Consider the following 17757-nt stretch of genomic DNA (forward strand, 5'->3'; position numbering starts at 1 on the left):
TGCTGATATGAGTGAAGACAGTCCTTTGGTAACCCAGTCCCAAATCATCTAGTGTTTTAAAAGTCAATACCAGCACTATAACTTGGACCCCGAAACACACTCGCAACCAGCACAACTGGTGCAAGGCAGGTGTCATATGTTTCAACCACCTAGGCTGAACAGCCACATTTTGCACCAGTTAAAGATTCTAAATCATCTTTAAAGGAGCCTGTGCAGAGCATGTTATAGCAGTCCAGTCTGGTATGACAAGTTGCTGAGAGGTCTGGGAGAGCCAATAGTATTCCAGTGTCATTTACCCTTGCTCCATCCATTCCCTGGTATAAGGCATCCACCAGGGCAACCAAAGCTAGTTCCTTCCTGAAACCAGCCTGGACTGGATTGGATCCAAACAAGGTACATGTCACTGCAGGAGCCAATTCATTAGCAATATCATATACAATTCAGTGCAAGGAAATTAACATTCTATCACTTATTCTCAGTAATTTAATAGTTATGGTGCTTGTGCCTTGTTTGCTGGAATGTTGCATTTCCTTTATTGGATAAACGTATATTCTTTTCATGAAATCTATATTTCACCACATTCTGTTAAACTACCAGCAGTATACTATTAATTCTGCTACTTTGAGTTCACATTTCCTAATGTTTTACAAGATTCTGAATTCTCTGAAGAAAGGGAGGAAGGAAGCTCTCAATATCATTTTCCCCAGCCAGAGCCCTATTGAATAAGACCAGCTTTCCAATTCAGAGTAATAAAAGCATCGATCTTCTAGCTCTCTGACACAGTAGTCCCTCTAATTCTGCATTAGCACTAAACACAAACAAAAAATTTAGTATAAGAAGCCCCAGGAGACAGTTCAACCACATTTCTGCATTTCCCAAGGCCAAATCAGCTACGGAAAACTTAATTTAAGAAACTGACACAGACACCACAGTTAGAATGGTAAATCTGCTGTCTGCCAGATACCGAAATAAAGTTTTCAATCACTGATTCAGCCTTCAGAAATAGGGAGTTTGGTTTCTAGCTGCCTCTCCAGGAAGTCATTCTTAATTAAAGTTCATTGCTTTTAGTGCTGAAAGGTATCTATCTGGAAGGACTTCGGGGAGTGAGGGCTGGTGGCTGAGCAGCTTTTTCTTTCATGGACTCAGTTGATTAAAAAACTGGGATGCAGAAAACGCTGCTTTAGAAGCTTCATTGTAAAGATAATGGAAGCCCTTCTGCGCCATGGGGTGTGCCATTTAGTGGGGAGAAGCTGTGTAGAAGGAGGCTGCTGGGCCGCCATAGCAAGGAAGATGAGAGGACTTCCAAAACTCATTCCACAAGCTGTGTGACCTATCAAGATGCCTTTGCACACTTGCTTCTGGATGTTACGTTTTATGGATCGAGAGGACGGAAGCAAAGTTCATTGACTTTCTCCCTTTCCTAGGGATGGGGGAGAAATTCAATTCAGTTTGCATTTAAAAGTGATCTTACTTAACTGGCACTTTTCGAAACAATGCATGAACGAAAATACAGCAATTATTCAAAATATGAACTTTTGCAATGCAGTTCTCCAGCCAAGCAATATGTACAAAAATGTATATATTAGAGTAAAGTGTCTGTAAAAATGCACAGTGAAAATATACAAAAATATCAGGGGAAACGGATTTGCAAAGAAAAATGTGTGCATTAGGCAACATTACACAAAAATGTGTATATTAAAAGTAATTTGCACTAAAATGCTGATAAATTTTCATAAGTACATGTTTTGTAAAAAAATAAAAAATAAACGTATGTAGAAATGAATTTAATGGAAAATGAGAAACTGAAATAAGCAAAATTGACATATTCTCCCAACATTACCCTATGCTTACATAGCTGCAAGTTTGAGTGGACTTCTAAGTATTCATCTAAGAGAGTTTCCAAGCAAGAACACATAAAGAGCTGAAACAGTCCAGGTTTGTGGCTTCATTCTAGTTGAGCTACATTGTCACTGCCTACAGGAGTGGCTGAAAGGGCTGTATCTGCAACTGGACAAGTCAGAGAGCAAATTTCTTCTCACATCACAGGATGACTGGATGTACTTGGCAGCCTTCTGTATTTCCCAGTACTGCCAGATTTGGGGGGAGGGGCATGTCTCTGTTTTAAAATAACTAACAGAACTAAGCAATGAATCATGGTTCTGCATCATTCATGTTTGTGCTATATTGCCTGATTTATCTATATTTGATAACTGTACTCTTGACCCAATGGAAGCAGAATAGGTGAACTTGATCCACTGAAAAGGCCTTGGCTTATGGCTACGGGAGGTAATATGAAAAATCTTTCTCTGGTGATAGAGTCTCCAAAGAATATAGCAAATTCCCAGTAGATTCGGGTCTCTAATGGCTGTAGAAGGCCTTGAGTGATGAACATGCATGTGTGAATCACACCAAGAAATTTGCAGAGTAGTGACAGACTGTGGGAAGGTCAAAAACACGACAATCAAAGATCCACTGTTTTCAGTGAGACTTTAAACATCAGGACATATCAAGAGGCTTCTGAGTGCTCGCCAGCAGGGCCTCAGAACTGTAGTTGTGCTGGAAAGTCCTGTCAAGTTCTTGCTGGGATCACAGTGCTGACTAGGGCTATCTTTTCTCTAATGCAGAGCCCTGAGTCTACAGTGGAGTACTTTTGCACATTGACTGCTCCTTTGTGCCTATGCATCAACATCCTCCATTGAAGTTCATAGGGCTGCACATTTGAAAATTGGCCATCTGTGTCAGTAATAAATCATAAGAACATACAGCCTGTTAGACCAGCCGATAGCTCATCTAGTGCAGCATCCTGTTCCAACAGTGGCCAACCAGATGCCTGTTGAAACTCTTCTTGAGCACAAGGGCACTTTCATTTCCTGTGGTTTCCAGCAACTGGCATTCAGAAGCATACTGCCTCTGACCATGGAGACAGAGGATATCATGGCTAGTAGTCATTGATAAGACTTATCACTGGATTGAACAAAGGGTTTGTAACCTTGAAGGACCTCAGTCTCAGAGTCATGTGTTCAGAATTGTTTAAATTAATGGACCTTCAACAGAGCTAGAGTTTATATCATACAGTGATGATTAGATTTCAGTTGTGTAGGAGAAGAGGTGAATAGCACATAAATTGCGGTCCCCTGATGGAGCCCCTATGGCCTGCTGGTATACATGCAAAGAATACTAAAATATTAGCTGGGCCTTGATCTATTCACCAATATACTTCTCATGTTCTTAAAAAGATCCTGGGCGCTTATGCCTTAACTTTTAAGAGATTGCCTGTATGCATTCTTGGTTTGTGAATTTAAAACACATTGCCAAATCGCATTGATCCTAATAAAAAAGAAAAAATGGGTACTATAAAAGACTGAAGCCAGTTCACGTGTTCATTCCAGGCCATGTCTTCCCCCTTCTATTTTTTTCACGGCCAAAGCTGCTATGCACAAATGAGGATTTGTGGATCAAGGCAAGTTATGTGGGTTCAACAATACCATACCCTGTAACAAAAATGTTTATCCAAACATCTGCTTTTCTGAATGTTTAGAAAATACATTTTCTCCAATCGCACAAATGAAAATATACAGCATCCAGACCTGTGCTTGGAAACGTGGCACATTTGAATGTGTCTTTTTAATTTTAATGACACATTAAAAATTTAAATAGTTACATTCTTTGTCTCTGCCCTTGAATTTATCACATCCAGGTGGAAGCTCAAGATTATTATTATTTTCTTAAATGACCATAAATATTTAGGTGGCTTTTGCCATCCTTCAGCAGCAGCACAGAGGATGATTGTGACATGTTTGCAATGTTAGCTTTTTGGTGCTGCATTTTTAAGCCTCCATTGACCTTTTATTTTCTACAGTAATTGCAATATTTCTCCAGACTGTTTGGACAATGCCCAGAGGATAGGAAGAATCACAGATCCAGGGTTTTTCAGAAGAGTGGATGGATGGGCTTGCAAAGTTTCTGTTTATAATTAGCAAGTCATAGGTAGAGAGAGCATCTTCTTTTAAAAAATCCACTTAATTGTTTACTACTTTCTGCAACATGCACAGTATTTAGGAATGCCAATTCTTTCTACCTAAAACTCCACCTATCCAGATAGGAGACCCCACAACAACTCGCAGTGCCATGCTATTCTGGCTTAGTGTGGTTACAGTGGAGACAGAACTGGCTATAGGCATTCAGATGGTTCAGAGGGGATGGGAGCATGAAGACAAAGCATCAAGTGGAGCACCCACCTCAAATAAACCGAGGCTCTGCTCTTACAGGTTTCATGGCTCAACTCTGAAGACTTAAAGGAAGGGAAAACCTGACCTCCTTTGGGACCAAAGTAGCAGCAGCCTCTGTATTTCAAGCAGGAGGCTGGAGCTGAGGAAGGCTGTCTGGATTGAAGCGCCTCCTGCTACACTCTTAATAACCTGCAGCCTGTCCTAAAGTAGGTTGAGGGTGGCAGTGTGAAGCCCCTGCCCCTCTTAACAAGCACCAACAAGGAGAAAGAAGTTCCCTGATGCCCTGAAAAAAATCTCAATTGCCTCACAACCTTGCTAACTCTAAGGTTCTCCTATTAAACTGCCATGAAGATGGGGTTTTATTCCCACCACTCCCTGTTTTCCCTTAGGGAAACTGGTTTCTTCTCTTTTGTGGGCCATTGGAGTCAAGGCCCTAATGTCACCTGGGTCCCAGCCACAATCTGCCTTCAACCCCACAGTAATTGAAAGCAGGAACCAGATCAACAAATCCCTTCCAGTCCCATGAAATAAATCCTTGCTTCTCTGCAATATGTTGGGGTGCTGGTTCAGTTTCAATAGAAATGACACTCCTGTATGGAAGGAGAGATCAAATACTTGCCAACATGTCTTGGCACAAAGAATGTCCAGGTATGTGCAGTTTTTAAACCAGAAGTCAGGAGTCAAGTCCTTTTTCTCTCAGTGCAAAAAGCTCAGCTCTAAGGCATTTACAGTAACATAACTAATAAATTGTGTGTTAATAATTGAAGTGAGTGCCTTGGGAGAGTATTTGCAGATCAGCTTTATCGCATCAACTAAGAATAAAGGTCTTCGAGACTTGACTGCTGGGCAGGCAATGCCTAGAATCTCTCCGTTTATACATCAGTAAATACAAAATTTGAATAGTGTGCTTGCAAAGTCCGCTCTCAATCATGGCCAGCATATAATGACTTTTTGTTTCACCTAACTGCCATTCTGAAGCTGGTAAGATTTTCCTAGAAAGATATATGCTGTGACTCACTGTGAAGCATACAATCCCTCTCCTTTAGATTAATGTAATTTCAACCTTGAAATAGGATGAAAATAATGTGCTGAGGTCCCACTGTTCTCACCATGGGCTATACTCCTGCACTGGTTTTCTCCCTGGCCTCTTGCCATAGTGGATGTTTCAGTGGCTAGTAAACCCACCAACCTATTTTTATGGAGGTTTCCTGGGACTCTTCTTTTTTGTACACTTGCTTCTTGCCCACCCAGAATGCACTTTAAGTCAGAGTTGGAGAACTCACATGCTTGAGTATTCTATAGTGCACATTTTTATCTTTAATACAGTTGTAACCTCTTTCAATTATTTATTAACTCTTTATAAAATATTGATGAAATGGAGCCTTGCCACAAAGCAATTTGCCATCTTGGCTGTTGTTAAGATATTTCACATATTAACTGAAGCAAATGTCAAGTGCAGGGAGCTAAGCAACCACTGCACACACTTTTTTATTTTAAATTCACTTAACAACTAACTGTAGATTTATTTATTTGTATTTTATCCTGCTCCGCTCTTCTGTTGGCTAACCACATTGCTTATAACAAAACTAAGGCCTTTGAAAGTGCACCAAATCAGAGATCCGTACCAGAGCTGGAGTAAACAGGCTGTGGGTGAACCTTTATATTGAACTGTATTCTAGGGCACATCACCTTTTCCCTAGCTATAAACAGCAACCACTTTCTTGTGTCTATTTCTAAAGATGTGTGCAGTGGCAAGAGCTGTGTTCTGCCACTCCCCTCTAGCCGACACTTGCCATAGCATGGCCCAGGGGCCAAAGCCATCACTCTGGATCCCTGGACCAGGCCACACCCCACACTGGCCCTGCTTAAACACTCCTTGAGTGTTATTACTGGGCTAGAAAATACTTTTCGCTTGCTGCTTTATAGTATTTTGAAATCACTTCAAATGTTTCATAGGAACTGATTTAATAATACTAATACTAATACTAATAAATACAAACAAGCCTACTGCACAAAGGTGTCCTGAATCCCTGGCCTACCTGGCAGCTAGTCAGTATGCCAAGTTCAAAGTCTGAGGTTCAATCCACACAAGCAAAGTCCAAAGACACAGTCAATCCAAGAAGCCAGGTCTGAAGTCCAACAGTCAAGATACAATCCAGAGTCAAACCCAAAGCACAGTTTCTGTAGAAATCCAGGAACATCCAAGTCAAAGTCCATCAACATGGGCAGTTGAGAAGACGCAGCGCCTCAGTTCTGCTTCCTTTCTGTACTTTGCATGCTGATTGCAGCATCTGGGTTTGACCCTCACCTGTTCCAAGTCTACTCCAGCTAAGGAATCGTACAATTCCTTCCAGGGCTAGCAAACTCCACCTGGCTAGCTAGGGAGCTGGGCTGTGGGCGCTTGCCTTGCCTCAGCCTCCTAGAGCACCCGTACTGCTGATCCCTATGCCTCAGAGCCTGCTGTGTTTGTGGGGACAGGGGCCTCTCTGGCTCTAGGTCCTGCGGCTCTGGATCCTGTGCACTGACCCCCCATTGCTTTGTCATCCTCTGTCACCCCATGAGCACTTCCTTCCCCATCCCGTTTGCCCCGGTGTGTTCCAGTCCCAACTATACCCCTCACCAGGATCCTCTTCCTCCCCTCCATTGTCCTGCAGGTTCATGGCAAAAGGTGACTTGTTGCTTCTGGTCCTGTCCACCACTGGGATACTGGCCTCAGAAGGTTACCTAGAAAGAAATGCAGCCTTCGTGTTGAAAAATGCCCCCCGCCCCTATGTTTTAATGTAGGAAATGTGGTGGTGCAGTTCCATAAGCTAGGCAGTTAACTGGCATTTTACATTTTCATTTTAAGTAGAGTATGAAAGCTGTTCTCCTTTCATATGATAAGGGACCAACTGCCATGTTCTATGCTGCTAGAGATTTTAAGGGAGTTCAGTGCAACATATCAAGAGATATTCTCTCCACAAAGAGATGTTCCTCATAGCAACATGTCAATTCATGCCCTAGTCGGGCTCAGCTAGTATTCAATTGCCCAATGGTTAATCTAGTCTTGAATGAAAGAGCAGAATTCACTTTGTTAAATTTATTGTGGCATGTAGAGCGAAATGAGATGACATATCATGGCAGAAAATTAGAGCTGAGTTGATGTAGTTTTCTTAGTTTCACGTTTGCTTTTGTTGAGAAGCACATCTGTTTTCCAGGGTGTTTTCAGCAGTTCCCAGAAATTAAATCTAGTTTTTATTTAATTTGTGGACACTAGAAGAAAATGCTCAAAAACTCCTCAATACCATTTTTAAGAATTGTGCTGTCCTTGAACTAGCTCACAGGGAAGTTGTACAATCTCTTAGGCTGTCAGACCAAATCTAAGGAAGCATAGTTCTAAGGAATTTAAGCAAAATCCTTTTTTATACTCCCTGTACCGCCTTCTCTCCCCAGCATATATGCTGAATAGCCGCTGCCCCCAGCCCTAACAACTATTTCACAATCAATATAAAGGGTGTATTCATTTAGGTTAGGGAACTTCATCAGGTTTGGCCAGACATACTCCGGAATTGTACACTTCCCTTACTCCAAAGATCCACGAGCTTTCCTGAATTGTGGGCAAAATTAGAAGCAGCACAGTACTTGGAGCTTTAAAAATAAGCTTTTGTGGCTTTTTTACGGTGCTTTTGTGAATGACTCTTACAAAAATCGGAGAAACAGTTCCATTTTCTTAATATTTGCTTAGCTGTTCAAAACTGCTTCCCATCATTGACTAAGCAAATTCCATCTTGAAACTCGGCAAACAATTCAGTTCAGCTCTACTAGACATGCATTTTTGTGTTTGATACAAGTTGGAATCACTAAGGGCTGGAACAAATTGTTTTGGTGAGGGATTTATAGTGTGAGGGAAATATAGTGTTTACTGGATCAACTTACCCACTTGCCTGTTGACACTATTAAAGATTTCTGAAGAGTTACTATCTAGTTTCAACTGTTCCAACATCAACTGTTCATCTGACATGAACTTGTCTCATCTAATACGTGATTCTTCTTGGTTGTGACTTTGTTTGAGCCTGAGGGTGTGTGTGTGTGTGTGTGTGTGTGTGTGTGTGTGTGTGTGTATAATCAGCAGTCATCTCTGCAGGATGATTTTGCAACAGAATGATTGGCAAACACCCTATGCTGCTCTACCAGTATCTCTTACAGAAAACCAAGAGCACTATTTCTATATGGATTGCTTTCCAACTGGGCTGGGGAAGAAAGTCAGTTCAGGTTGCACCGAAAGGCTAGCCTATTGAAAAGCCATCCATTGAAAGCCACACTTTTCCAGCTGTTGCAAAGCACTTCTCTAGCCAAGTAACTTATTTTTAAGAATCATATACTTGGGTAAAGTGTACATGCATCTGTTTGTGAAAATAGCATACAATAATGCATTATATGTGGGGAAACTGATTAGCAAAACTTGTGTAGTAGGCAAAAATTGCAGACAAAATGTGGCTATTAAGATAAATTTGCACTAAAATGCTGGTTTGTTTTCCTGAAGACTTTTTTAAAAATCACAAACTGATGAGGAAATGTGGAAAACAGAACCAGAGAGTGGAAACCGAGAGAAACCAAAACTGAAAGATTTGACCATGTCTACTTCCAGAGAGTGGATGGGGAATCAGATCACAGGTGTTTAAAATTATAGTTTCTAAGCTAGAATTAATGAGAGGAGGCATGCCTAGATAAATTCTTTCTTTTTAAAAAAATGTTACATTCTCACAGGCAGGCCACTTGTGAAGTTGTCTAAGCAAACCATGTTTCTAAGAATCCAGCTTGTGCCTTTCCATTGAAATAAACACATACCTAACCCATTTAGAATCATCTTTTGCCACCTTAAGAATGCCAAGCAAGACACATTTTTGTATATCACCCCCACTCCTGTTTCTCACTTGGACAGAATGCTAAATCTGCTTTAATACACTCATTTTCATTAGCAGGGCTTTCAAATATCATCAGGATTTACAAAAGATTGACTATATTCATAGGCAATAAATAAAACTTGCACAGATGTAGCTCTGTGTCCTGAAGAGGAAGCAACTGTTTGTTGAACTGGGATTATAAATTCATCCTCAACATGAATGCTAGTAAGAATACAATATTGACATGCCAAATGTGTATCAACACTTCCTGTTAAGTTCTACAGCTTCAAGGCAGCTGTTTCCCTGGCAGTCTTTGAAACACAGATGTTAAACAGAAAACATACGGCAACTACTCAAGGCAGGGTGGGAGAGGTCCCTTGCTATTATTGCAGACATTTTTAGAGTCCACTAAAAATTCATTCAGCCTGTGGTATGCACAGCCGTGTTTTAAGCAACACCTATATTAATAGTGTGTACAACAGCGGTATAAAACAGCACAGTTGTAATAGTGGTGTTTCATCTTAAATTTTGATGCTCCAAAATAATAGATGTGAACAATAATAAATTAAGCCACTGGTTTTTGTGCTTTAGTACCAGTTGTTTTCTTTAGTTACTAATAAGTTGAGCCTAAGCTGTGCCCTCAGCATACTTGTACTACCTAAAAGTGATCTATACTGTTAGAATTGACAGCATCAATTGCTTGTTGGGTGTTGCAGAGAGTGAAAGCTGCTTTCAGTGATCAGTGGAATCTGAAGAGACAGCACTGATCTCTTGGAGCTGTGAAGAGCAGCAGCAGAGATGCTGCCTTCTGCTGCATTGAAGTTCCCTTGATCCGTTTCCCCCTCCCCCCAAAAAATCTTAACTTGATTTGCAAAATGTTAATGATAAAAATAGTGGGATTGTCTGCATGATATGTGGGATTGATTGGGCTCAGAGAGGGCATTTGTGACGTGAGGCTTTGCCTTTCCTCTGCATGACTGAGCACATGTGCTGGTTCTCTTTCTCTGGATATTCCTTTCTACTGAATGTGCCAGCTGGTGGCAGACTTTCTTTTTGCTGAAAATACATGAGACAGCCACGGTGCCTTGGGAAATAGCTTTCGGCAATAAGTGTTGCCTTGTGAAGGGTTAGGAAAATAATAAAACGGAGCTGTGTATAAACATTTTTATGGAAGCAGAAGGGAAAAAGACAAGAGCTTGGTGTGATTACAATGTCACATGTATTATACATACATTTTAAGGACATCAGAAGAACCCTGTTGGATCAGGCCAAAAACGCACCTAGTTCAGCTTCATGTTCTCACAGTGGCCAAAGAGATGCCTTTGAGATGCCTACAAGCAGGACATGAGCACAACAGCACTCTCCCCTCTTGTAATTCTCAGAAACTGACATTCAGAGGCACAGCTGCCATCAGACACATTTATCAATGTGCCATCCTCTTTGGAACATAAATGGAATGGAAACAATTCAAATTCCAAATTCAGATTCAATTTTTATTTGAGTGTCATGAGTGAATGAGACTTTGAACGCCATACTTCATTCAGCTCTCATGCTTCTTCTTAATGGATCTATGTAGGTGCCTGTTCTTTCTAAAAGAAAATTAGACCTTGGTCCATAATCCTTCTTCTTCTTCTTGACAGGAAACAGATCTTATACTGACCTTCAACATCTCAATGCACCGTTCTTGGTGGATGGAGAATGGGCCAGGCTGCACAGTGACATCTGTGACCCCAGCCCCAGACTGGGCACCGGAGGACCATCGCTACATCACTGTCTCAGGTTGTGTTCTTGAATACCAATATATAGAAGTGGCTCACAGTTCCCTACAGATCTTTCTTGCAGTAAGTATCCAATTACCTCCTCTTTCAGCACCCTTTTGTGTAGTATATCCCAACAGAGTACAATGTAACTATACAGCTAGATAGGCATGGTTTAAGCAATCATTAAGTTTTAAGCATCTGTTTTTCAGTATGAATTGCATTCTTAAAGGATTACTGGTTAGTTGGCATCCGTCTGTCTCAGGAGACAATGGAGGAGTGTGCCTTTAGGAGTGAAGTAAAATTGTTGGAAAGTTACAGCATCTGCTGTTACTGCAGAGACTGATATGGGAAAGACATGTTTTGTTGCAGCTCGGGCAGATGAAGGCATCTGATTGTGCTGCTGTGGATGCACCAAGGCGTTTCTTCTCTCTGCGCTCCTCCCAGTGGTCTTTTGTCCTCTGGTCACTGCTATGGATGCACAACCTTACTTCCTGTCTCCAGTCACTACATTCTAATATTAATAGAGGGTGAAAAGTTAAGCAGTGTACTTCAGAATAACTGTAAACTATAGGTCTGGAATGCAAGCCTGAGGGTGCCATGTACACATTCCACACAACATTTGTGTATTACTACAAAATTATCACCAAAATGAATGCAACCTACTAGACAGTTAATTGACACCTGCCAACTATGTGAGAAGCTCTCTCCTGTCAAGCTTTGTGGTCTATCTGTGCAATCCTATGTTGGTTTATTCAGTTTTACTTGAGTTCATGAACTTGGTGCCTAGTAAATGTGTATATAATGTAGCATGGATGGCATAGCAGTTGTGTGCCCAACAATGATGGCAAATAGCAACTGAGGGAGGGGTTACACTGGAATCCAATGTCGTGTCTCTGCCTTGCTATTCATATGTGGACCAAGTAGAATCAGTGTGTTGGAAAGATTTCCTGCAGTTTTTTTAATTTGCATCTAGTGTTTCTATCATCTCTGTTTCTGCAGATAGGAGATACCTAAATGAAGTAATCCACATATATGTCCTTCAGTTCTAATATACCAAATTTCCCCTAGTTACTTTCTTTGGTTTAGAATGACCACAAATCATTCTCGGTTTCGTGGTACACTTCACTTGGTTCAAAATGATGGATTCTTCTTTCTTTCTTTGGCTTCTCTGTTTGACCAAAACAAATGTCTGAGGTATGAGCTGGTTTGGTGATAAAAGTATATTAACTCATGTTGCTCTATACATTAAAATGTCCTCATTCACTTAATGGCTATTGATTTCACCCGCCTGTTTCAAAGTCACCATTTCATTTTCAAATCCCTTGAGTTAACAAATATAATTCCATCAAAATAAAATAATCTTAGTTGAGATATCTTCACTACACATTTCAAGTCCTGAATAATAGCCTTATAAAAAGTGGACAAAGCAAAAAAAATGTTTTAAAAACCATCATTGTATGACATTTTCTTGTTGGCAACTGTCTTGGGAGACAATGAAGGAGTGTGCCTTTGGGGGGGTGAAGTCAAGCTGTTGGAAGGTTACAGCGCCTGCTGTGAATGTAAAGACTTGATGCAGGAGAGACATGTTTTGTTGCAGCTGGGGCAGATGAAGGCATCCGGTTGTGGTGCTGCAGATGCACCATGGCATTTCTTCTCTCTGTGCCCCCCCCCCCCGTGGTCATTCCTCCTCTGGTCACTGTTACAGGTTCATGACCTGTCTGTCTCCAGGCACTGCAGTCATCTGCAAGCAGTTGATGTTGCCAGCCTTCATGTCATGTTTGCAGACATCTTTCTTTTTGAAGTGTGCATTTCAAAGAATGCCTGTGTTTTGGTTTGCATATTGTTTCTTAAACTGCAAGGTAGATTTGTCTGCAAATGCAAACCAAATTAAATTCCCTCCCTAACACTACTCTCTATATCCTTACAATGGCATGCAGCAGTTGTAGGATGAGCAAGTAGAGGATTAAAACATTTACTCACTTTGTCTGTGTTTGTTTGCCTGTTGTGTGATTTGTGCTATTTTTTCACATTCTTATCAATAATTTCTGGACCAAACAGCAGGAATTTTCATCCACTGTTGGGTTACCACTCTCCTACACTGCAACAGTAGTGTTTTGGCTGGGTGGATTATACAAATATATGGCAGATGGGCATAGATCACAAACATATATAATTTCTATCCTTCACTCCTAGTGATTTATTTTATGTTAAAATAAGATAAGCCACGTAATATTTGCAAAGCACAATCTATTGTTGTTATAAATCAGAGATTTATCATTGACTCTAGTACAAAGAAAAATCACACCTACAAACTGTTTTTACACAGAAATTATTATTACTATTACTGCCCTTCATCTGAGGATCACAGGGCAGTGTGTGTGTGTTTATATATTTTGTATATGTTTCAATGTTATCCTTTTGTAGGAAAACAAAAATCATTTTTATGGGAATTATTTCCAGTTTACCATTCAGTTCTACCACACTAAAGGTGGCTGTGTGTAGGGATGGATGGATCTGTCAATTCCAGTTTCTCTCATTGTTCCCGCCTTGATTTTAGTTTGCCACATGGCTGCCTTGGAGATATAGCGTAACACAAAGTGGCTGCCAGATCTAAAAGGGCAGAAAAGGAAACAGGACCACAAAATGGAGCAGATTTGCCCCTCATCAACTCCATCCCACCACCGGGGGGGGGGGGAGGGCAATTATATCAGCCGCTGCCACTGTTGCTCACAGTTGAAAAGCACTTTGCACCTCTGTTCAGTTCTTGGTGTCCAGTCCTGCCATCCAATGAAATGTGGGCATTTATAAAGCTGTGTGTTTAATGTAGGAAACACTGGGCCACTGCAAATAGGAACTGAGCAGGAAGAACGAACATTCTCTCATGCACTGTGAATTTATTGAGACCTTTCACGGGTGCCATAGTAGGTTCTCCTGGGCACACTGGCACCCATGGGCACTGTGTTGGAAACCTTGTCCTAATATGTGTATTTTTGTACACATTGTTTGGTTTGAGAACTGCATCACAAAATTCAGAGAATTTGAATTTTGAAGGATGGCTGCATTTCTGTTTGTATGTTGTTTCAGGGAGCGTGAACAAGGTAGGTTCACATGAAAATGCAAACCAAACCAAATTCCTGATCCACCTGTAGCTGTGAAAGATGGATCTTATGTGTGGCTTGTGTACTGAACTCCACTGACTCCCTTTTTGTGCTACAGGTCTCTGTCATACTAGGCATCTAGTGTGTACACACACTTCCTACAGGGGATAAAATAAGCAAAGGATAATTCAGTCAGTAGAGCATGAGACTTTTAATCTCAAGGTCGTGAGTTCGAGCCCCACATTGGGAAAAAGATTCCTGCAATGCAGGAGGTTGGACCCTTGTGGTCCCTTCCAGTTCCATGATTCTATTTGCGAACAGCAGTCCTAAGTTGCACTAATTGAACCAAAGAAAAATTATTTATCAGCTGCCCTTCAGGTGCTCCCTCTTCTCTAAATGCAATAAATGTGCTACATATGCTACTAAGCATAATTCAACAGTACTATAACAGAAAAAAATGAGCAAAAGTCCTTCCTTCATATACTGTAAATACATCATCACTAACAACTTAAATACAACCAACTACAATAATTTATATAAAGGCTGGCCATTTCCATATTGATCCTGCTGAGTGCCTTCCTATATAACATGCTATGTATTGACCACAATTTCTCTTTGCCTGCACTGAAACTAACGTAATACACTGCAAGAATTATCATGGTACCATTACTAACTTTCCTTTCTGTTTAAAAAACAAATCCCGTAATCAAGTTAGCTATTCTAGAGCTTTACAGTAAGTGCTTGCCTTTCGGGACAGCATAATTAATTTTAGGGCTGAGATGAGTATTTGGAACCTTGTAGTTTCGGTGTGCGAAGGGGGCCTAATATGTTTCTCCAAAGTCCTGCAAAAATTCAGATTGTTACTGTAAAAGGATCGAGCATCTGCAACCTCAGGGCCATTTTTGCCCTTATTCTGAACTACCTTTGTTTGCCTTTGAATATTACCACCAAGCAAAATCTTATTGTGATGACATTACCATAACTAGAAGGACTGTTTTCAAACAAAAAGCAGCAGCTGATTGGAGCTGCAAAGAGGTCAGCCACTGGGATGGTGCTGGTTGAATGCAAGCGTTGCAGCAGTGTGGGCTGTGTAGGTTATGTGCTGAAGATACACTTTTTCACCACCTTTTGTACTTCTCCTCCTGAAAAGTCATTCAAACGTACCCACACTATGCATTTAAGGTGCATTTATGGCACATTCGAAGCACATGACTTCACCCCAGGAATTCTGGGAAGTGTGGAGTGTTAAAGGTGCTAGGAATTGTAGCCCTGTGAGGCATTAACCAGCACCATGACCAGGCCCAAAGGCAGACTGCAGTGGAGCCGAGTAATATCTTCAGGACACAGATTCTCAGTTCAGAATCATTACCTTATGTTCACACATGCAGAGAAATTTCTAGAAGACCTAGTAGTTTTTAAGAATCCTAATTTCAAATCAAGTAGGTTTTAAAATGCAGGTTATGCAGCTCTAAGATCAACCAAATAAAACAGGGCAAGCAATGTGACACTGAATGTATTTTAACAAACAGCTGTTTACTGATTGTGGCAGATGTTATGGGCATTGTAATATGGATCCATACATTATAGGCTAAATGGTGGAGCGGTCAGTGTTTCCTTGCAGTGGTGGGGTCCTATTTAGATCTAGGTCCCTTCCAACTCTTTGATTCCAGGACTTTGAGCACTGCTGGCACTTCTGAGCACTGGTTCAGATCAGAACAAAAAGCTATGGCTGCAGTTGCAAGCAAGGGCACAATTTCCCCCACAAACTAAGGAGCTAATTCAGTTATGTAGAGCCAGTGGGGAAAGAGGAAGAAATGTGACCTGAAGTCAAATGCAGCTTGCCAGTAAAATGAGAGATATCCTATTCTTTTTTTCTCAGGTCTAAACAACTTTGGGACCTTTCCTCCAATCTCTGGTTGGGATTGGGCACTAAAGTAGAAGTGAAGACATATGGCTGGCTGGAAGACAAACTTGCTTCCTTCCCTCTTTAGTGTCCCAGCCACGAAGGGCATGCTCTTAGTTATGAAGAGTGCCTAGGTTTGGTTTGGTTTTTGCAACCGTGTTTGACTAGGTATCGCTCCCATTTCATTGCATTGTGTCTTTTGCTCTGAATATTTTGCTGTATGCAAATGAGAAAAGAGTCAGATTTGTCAGAACTTCAGCTCCAGTGCCTGAACCACTTAAAATCAAGTTTATGATGAATGTCAGTATGGTTACTTTCTGTTAACCCTTCTCAGAACAGCCAAAGACCTCTAGCATCCAGATGGTGAGAGTGGGGGCAGGGTGGGTGTGACAATTGTAGATTTCTCTTTCGCTAGAAGAAATTTTCATTATACTTCTGTCAATCAAACACTGCAAGAGGTTTTCAAACAGCAGGTGCTATCTATATATCCTTGGCTCACATCCTGCTGAAATGAGTAGCTTTCATGCCAACTTTTATAAGGAACATGTACATATTACATATCTGCAGCTTACAAGTGAACGCTCATCTTGAAGAATTTTCTTACAATGTATTGAAGAGAACCCACCAAGGCTTTCTGTGAATCAACAGACTGGCAATAATTTGTGATGTTAAATGAACCAAGATCTTTTGTAATCAAGTTTGGGCTCACTGGGCATGGTGGAGAAAAAGAACCTTATTTGATTAAGATGGAGCTCTTAGCTAGGTCAATACAATTCTTTTATTATTATTTTTTTAAAAAGCAGAACTATTGATTCTAACTGATATAGATAGGTGCCATAGAAACACTAGTCCTTAAGTCACGAACGAGTGAAATTAGTAGAAGGGAAGAAGCGTATGAGCCACCCCCCACTGATAATGTAATAACACCGTCATGTCTTATTAGCAAAGAAGTGACCAGCTTTAGGCTGCTGTGACATTGCCTCAGAGCATGGTATATTCCTGAGAGTCTGCTTCACAGTAATATTAAGGAACACCTCATTAGGGGTGGAAGTACTGAAAAAGAAGCTTCTTTTTTACCTAGCCGCATTAATGTATTGTTTATCAGGTCTGATTTACCTAGTCACCACAAGCCCTTCCTTTTTAAAGGGAATTTCATATACAAAACCTGCCCTTGATCTTTTACAAAGAATTTTTATTTTAAATTGGGTTTGATGGAAACTATATGGAATAATTCAACACTTTTGTCAGCTTCGCAATGAATTCCATGCCTTGGGCTCAGGGAGACTAATCCTGGACTGTTATCATTTTATCTTGCAGTTCATCATTACTATAATGCACTTGCCAAATGACTTTCATGATGATGGATTGGCTGTATTAGGAAGGAGGGCATTTATATTGCAAGGGCCCTTGGGAAAGTACAGAATGGTGCCTTGCACCCACCTATAGAAACTCAGAGAGCGCTTCACTTCACTTAGTTGTGCTTCCCATGTACTTCCCATTACCTCCAGCAACCAGAGAAGGAACCTGGCATTTTTAAACAGTTCAATAAAAGTATTATAATAGTAGTAGTAGTAGTAGTAGTAATTGTGCAAGTGCACCTGCTTTTTGTGCTTCTTGGAAAATATATGAATAGTGAAATCACACTTATTGAGATGTGCTAGTTCCCCATCCACTCATTACTATGAATGTCTCCAAATGTGGGTGCACAAATCACTAGGATATCAATTTTGCATACTTCCGGTGTAATGTGCAAATCTGTCCCTTGCTGTGCGTGTTTATGAATGAAAACGCTGCATGTATTATATAGAGGCAGGTTTGGGGGTAGAGTGAATGGTAGAGAGCAAAAATAATTATGGTTCTCATATTACTTTCTCTGAGAGATGC

General features: G+C 40.8%; 1 protein-coding gene and 1 long non-coding RNA gene across 5 annotated transcripts in view; one reads left to right on the top strand and one right to left on the bottom strand.

The window, feature by feature from the left end:
• NKAIN2 (sodium/potassium transporting ATPase interacting 2) overlaps positions 1–17757 on the top strand; it is a 451605-nt gene that overhangs the window by 345732 nt on the left and 88116 nt on the right. For all 4 annotated transcript variants that reach the window (XM_053381820.1, XM_053381821.1, XM_053381818.1 and 1 more), the window contains one exon: positions 10753–10953. In XM_053381820.1, the coding sequence (XP_053237795.1) occupies positions 10753–10953 (201 nt within the window). The remainder of the gene's footprint in view (positions 1–10752; positions 10954–17757) is intronic.
• The window catches only part of LOC128410502 (uncharacterized), a 91203-nt gene continuing 84388 nt past the window's right edge, over positions 10943–17757 (bottom strand). Inside the window, exon 3 of the long non-coding RNA XR_008329529.1 lies at positions 10943–11383. This is a non-coding gene — a long non-coding RNA (uncharacterized LOC128410502). The remainder of the gene's footprint in view (positions 11384–17757) is intronic.

The sequence above is a fragment of the Podarcis raffonei genome, chromosome 3 (genome assembly GCF_027172205.1).
Source record: "Podarcis raffonei isolate rPodRaf1 chromosome 3, rPodRaf1.pri, whole genome shotgun sequence".
Taxonomy (NCBI): Eukaryota; Metazoa; Chordata; class Lepidosauria; order Squamata; family Lacertidae; genus Podarcis; species Podarcis raffonei.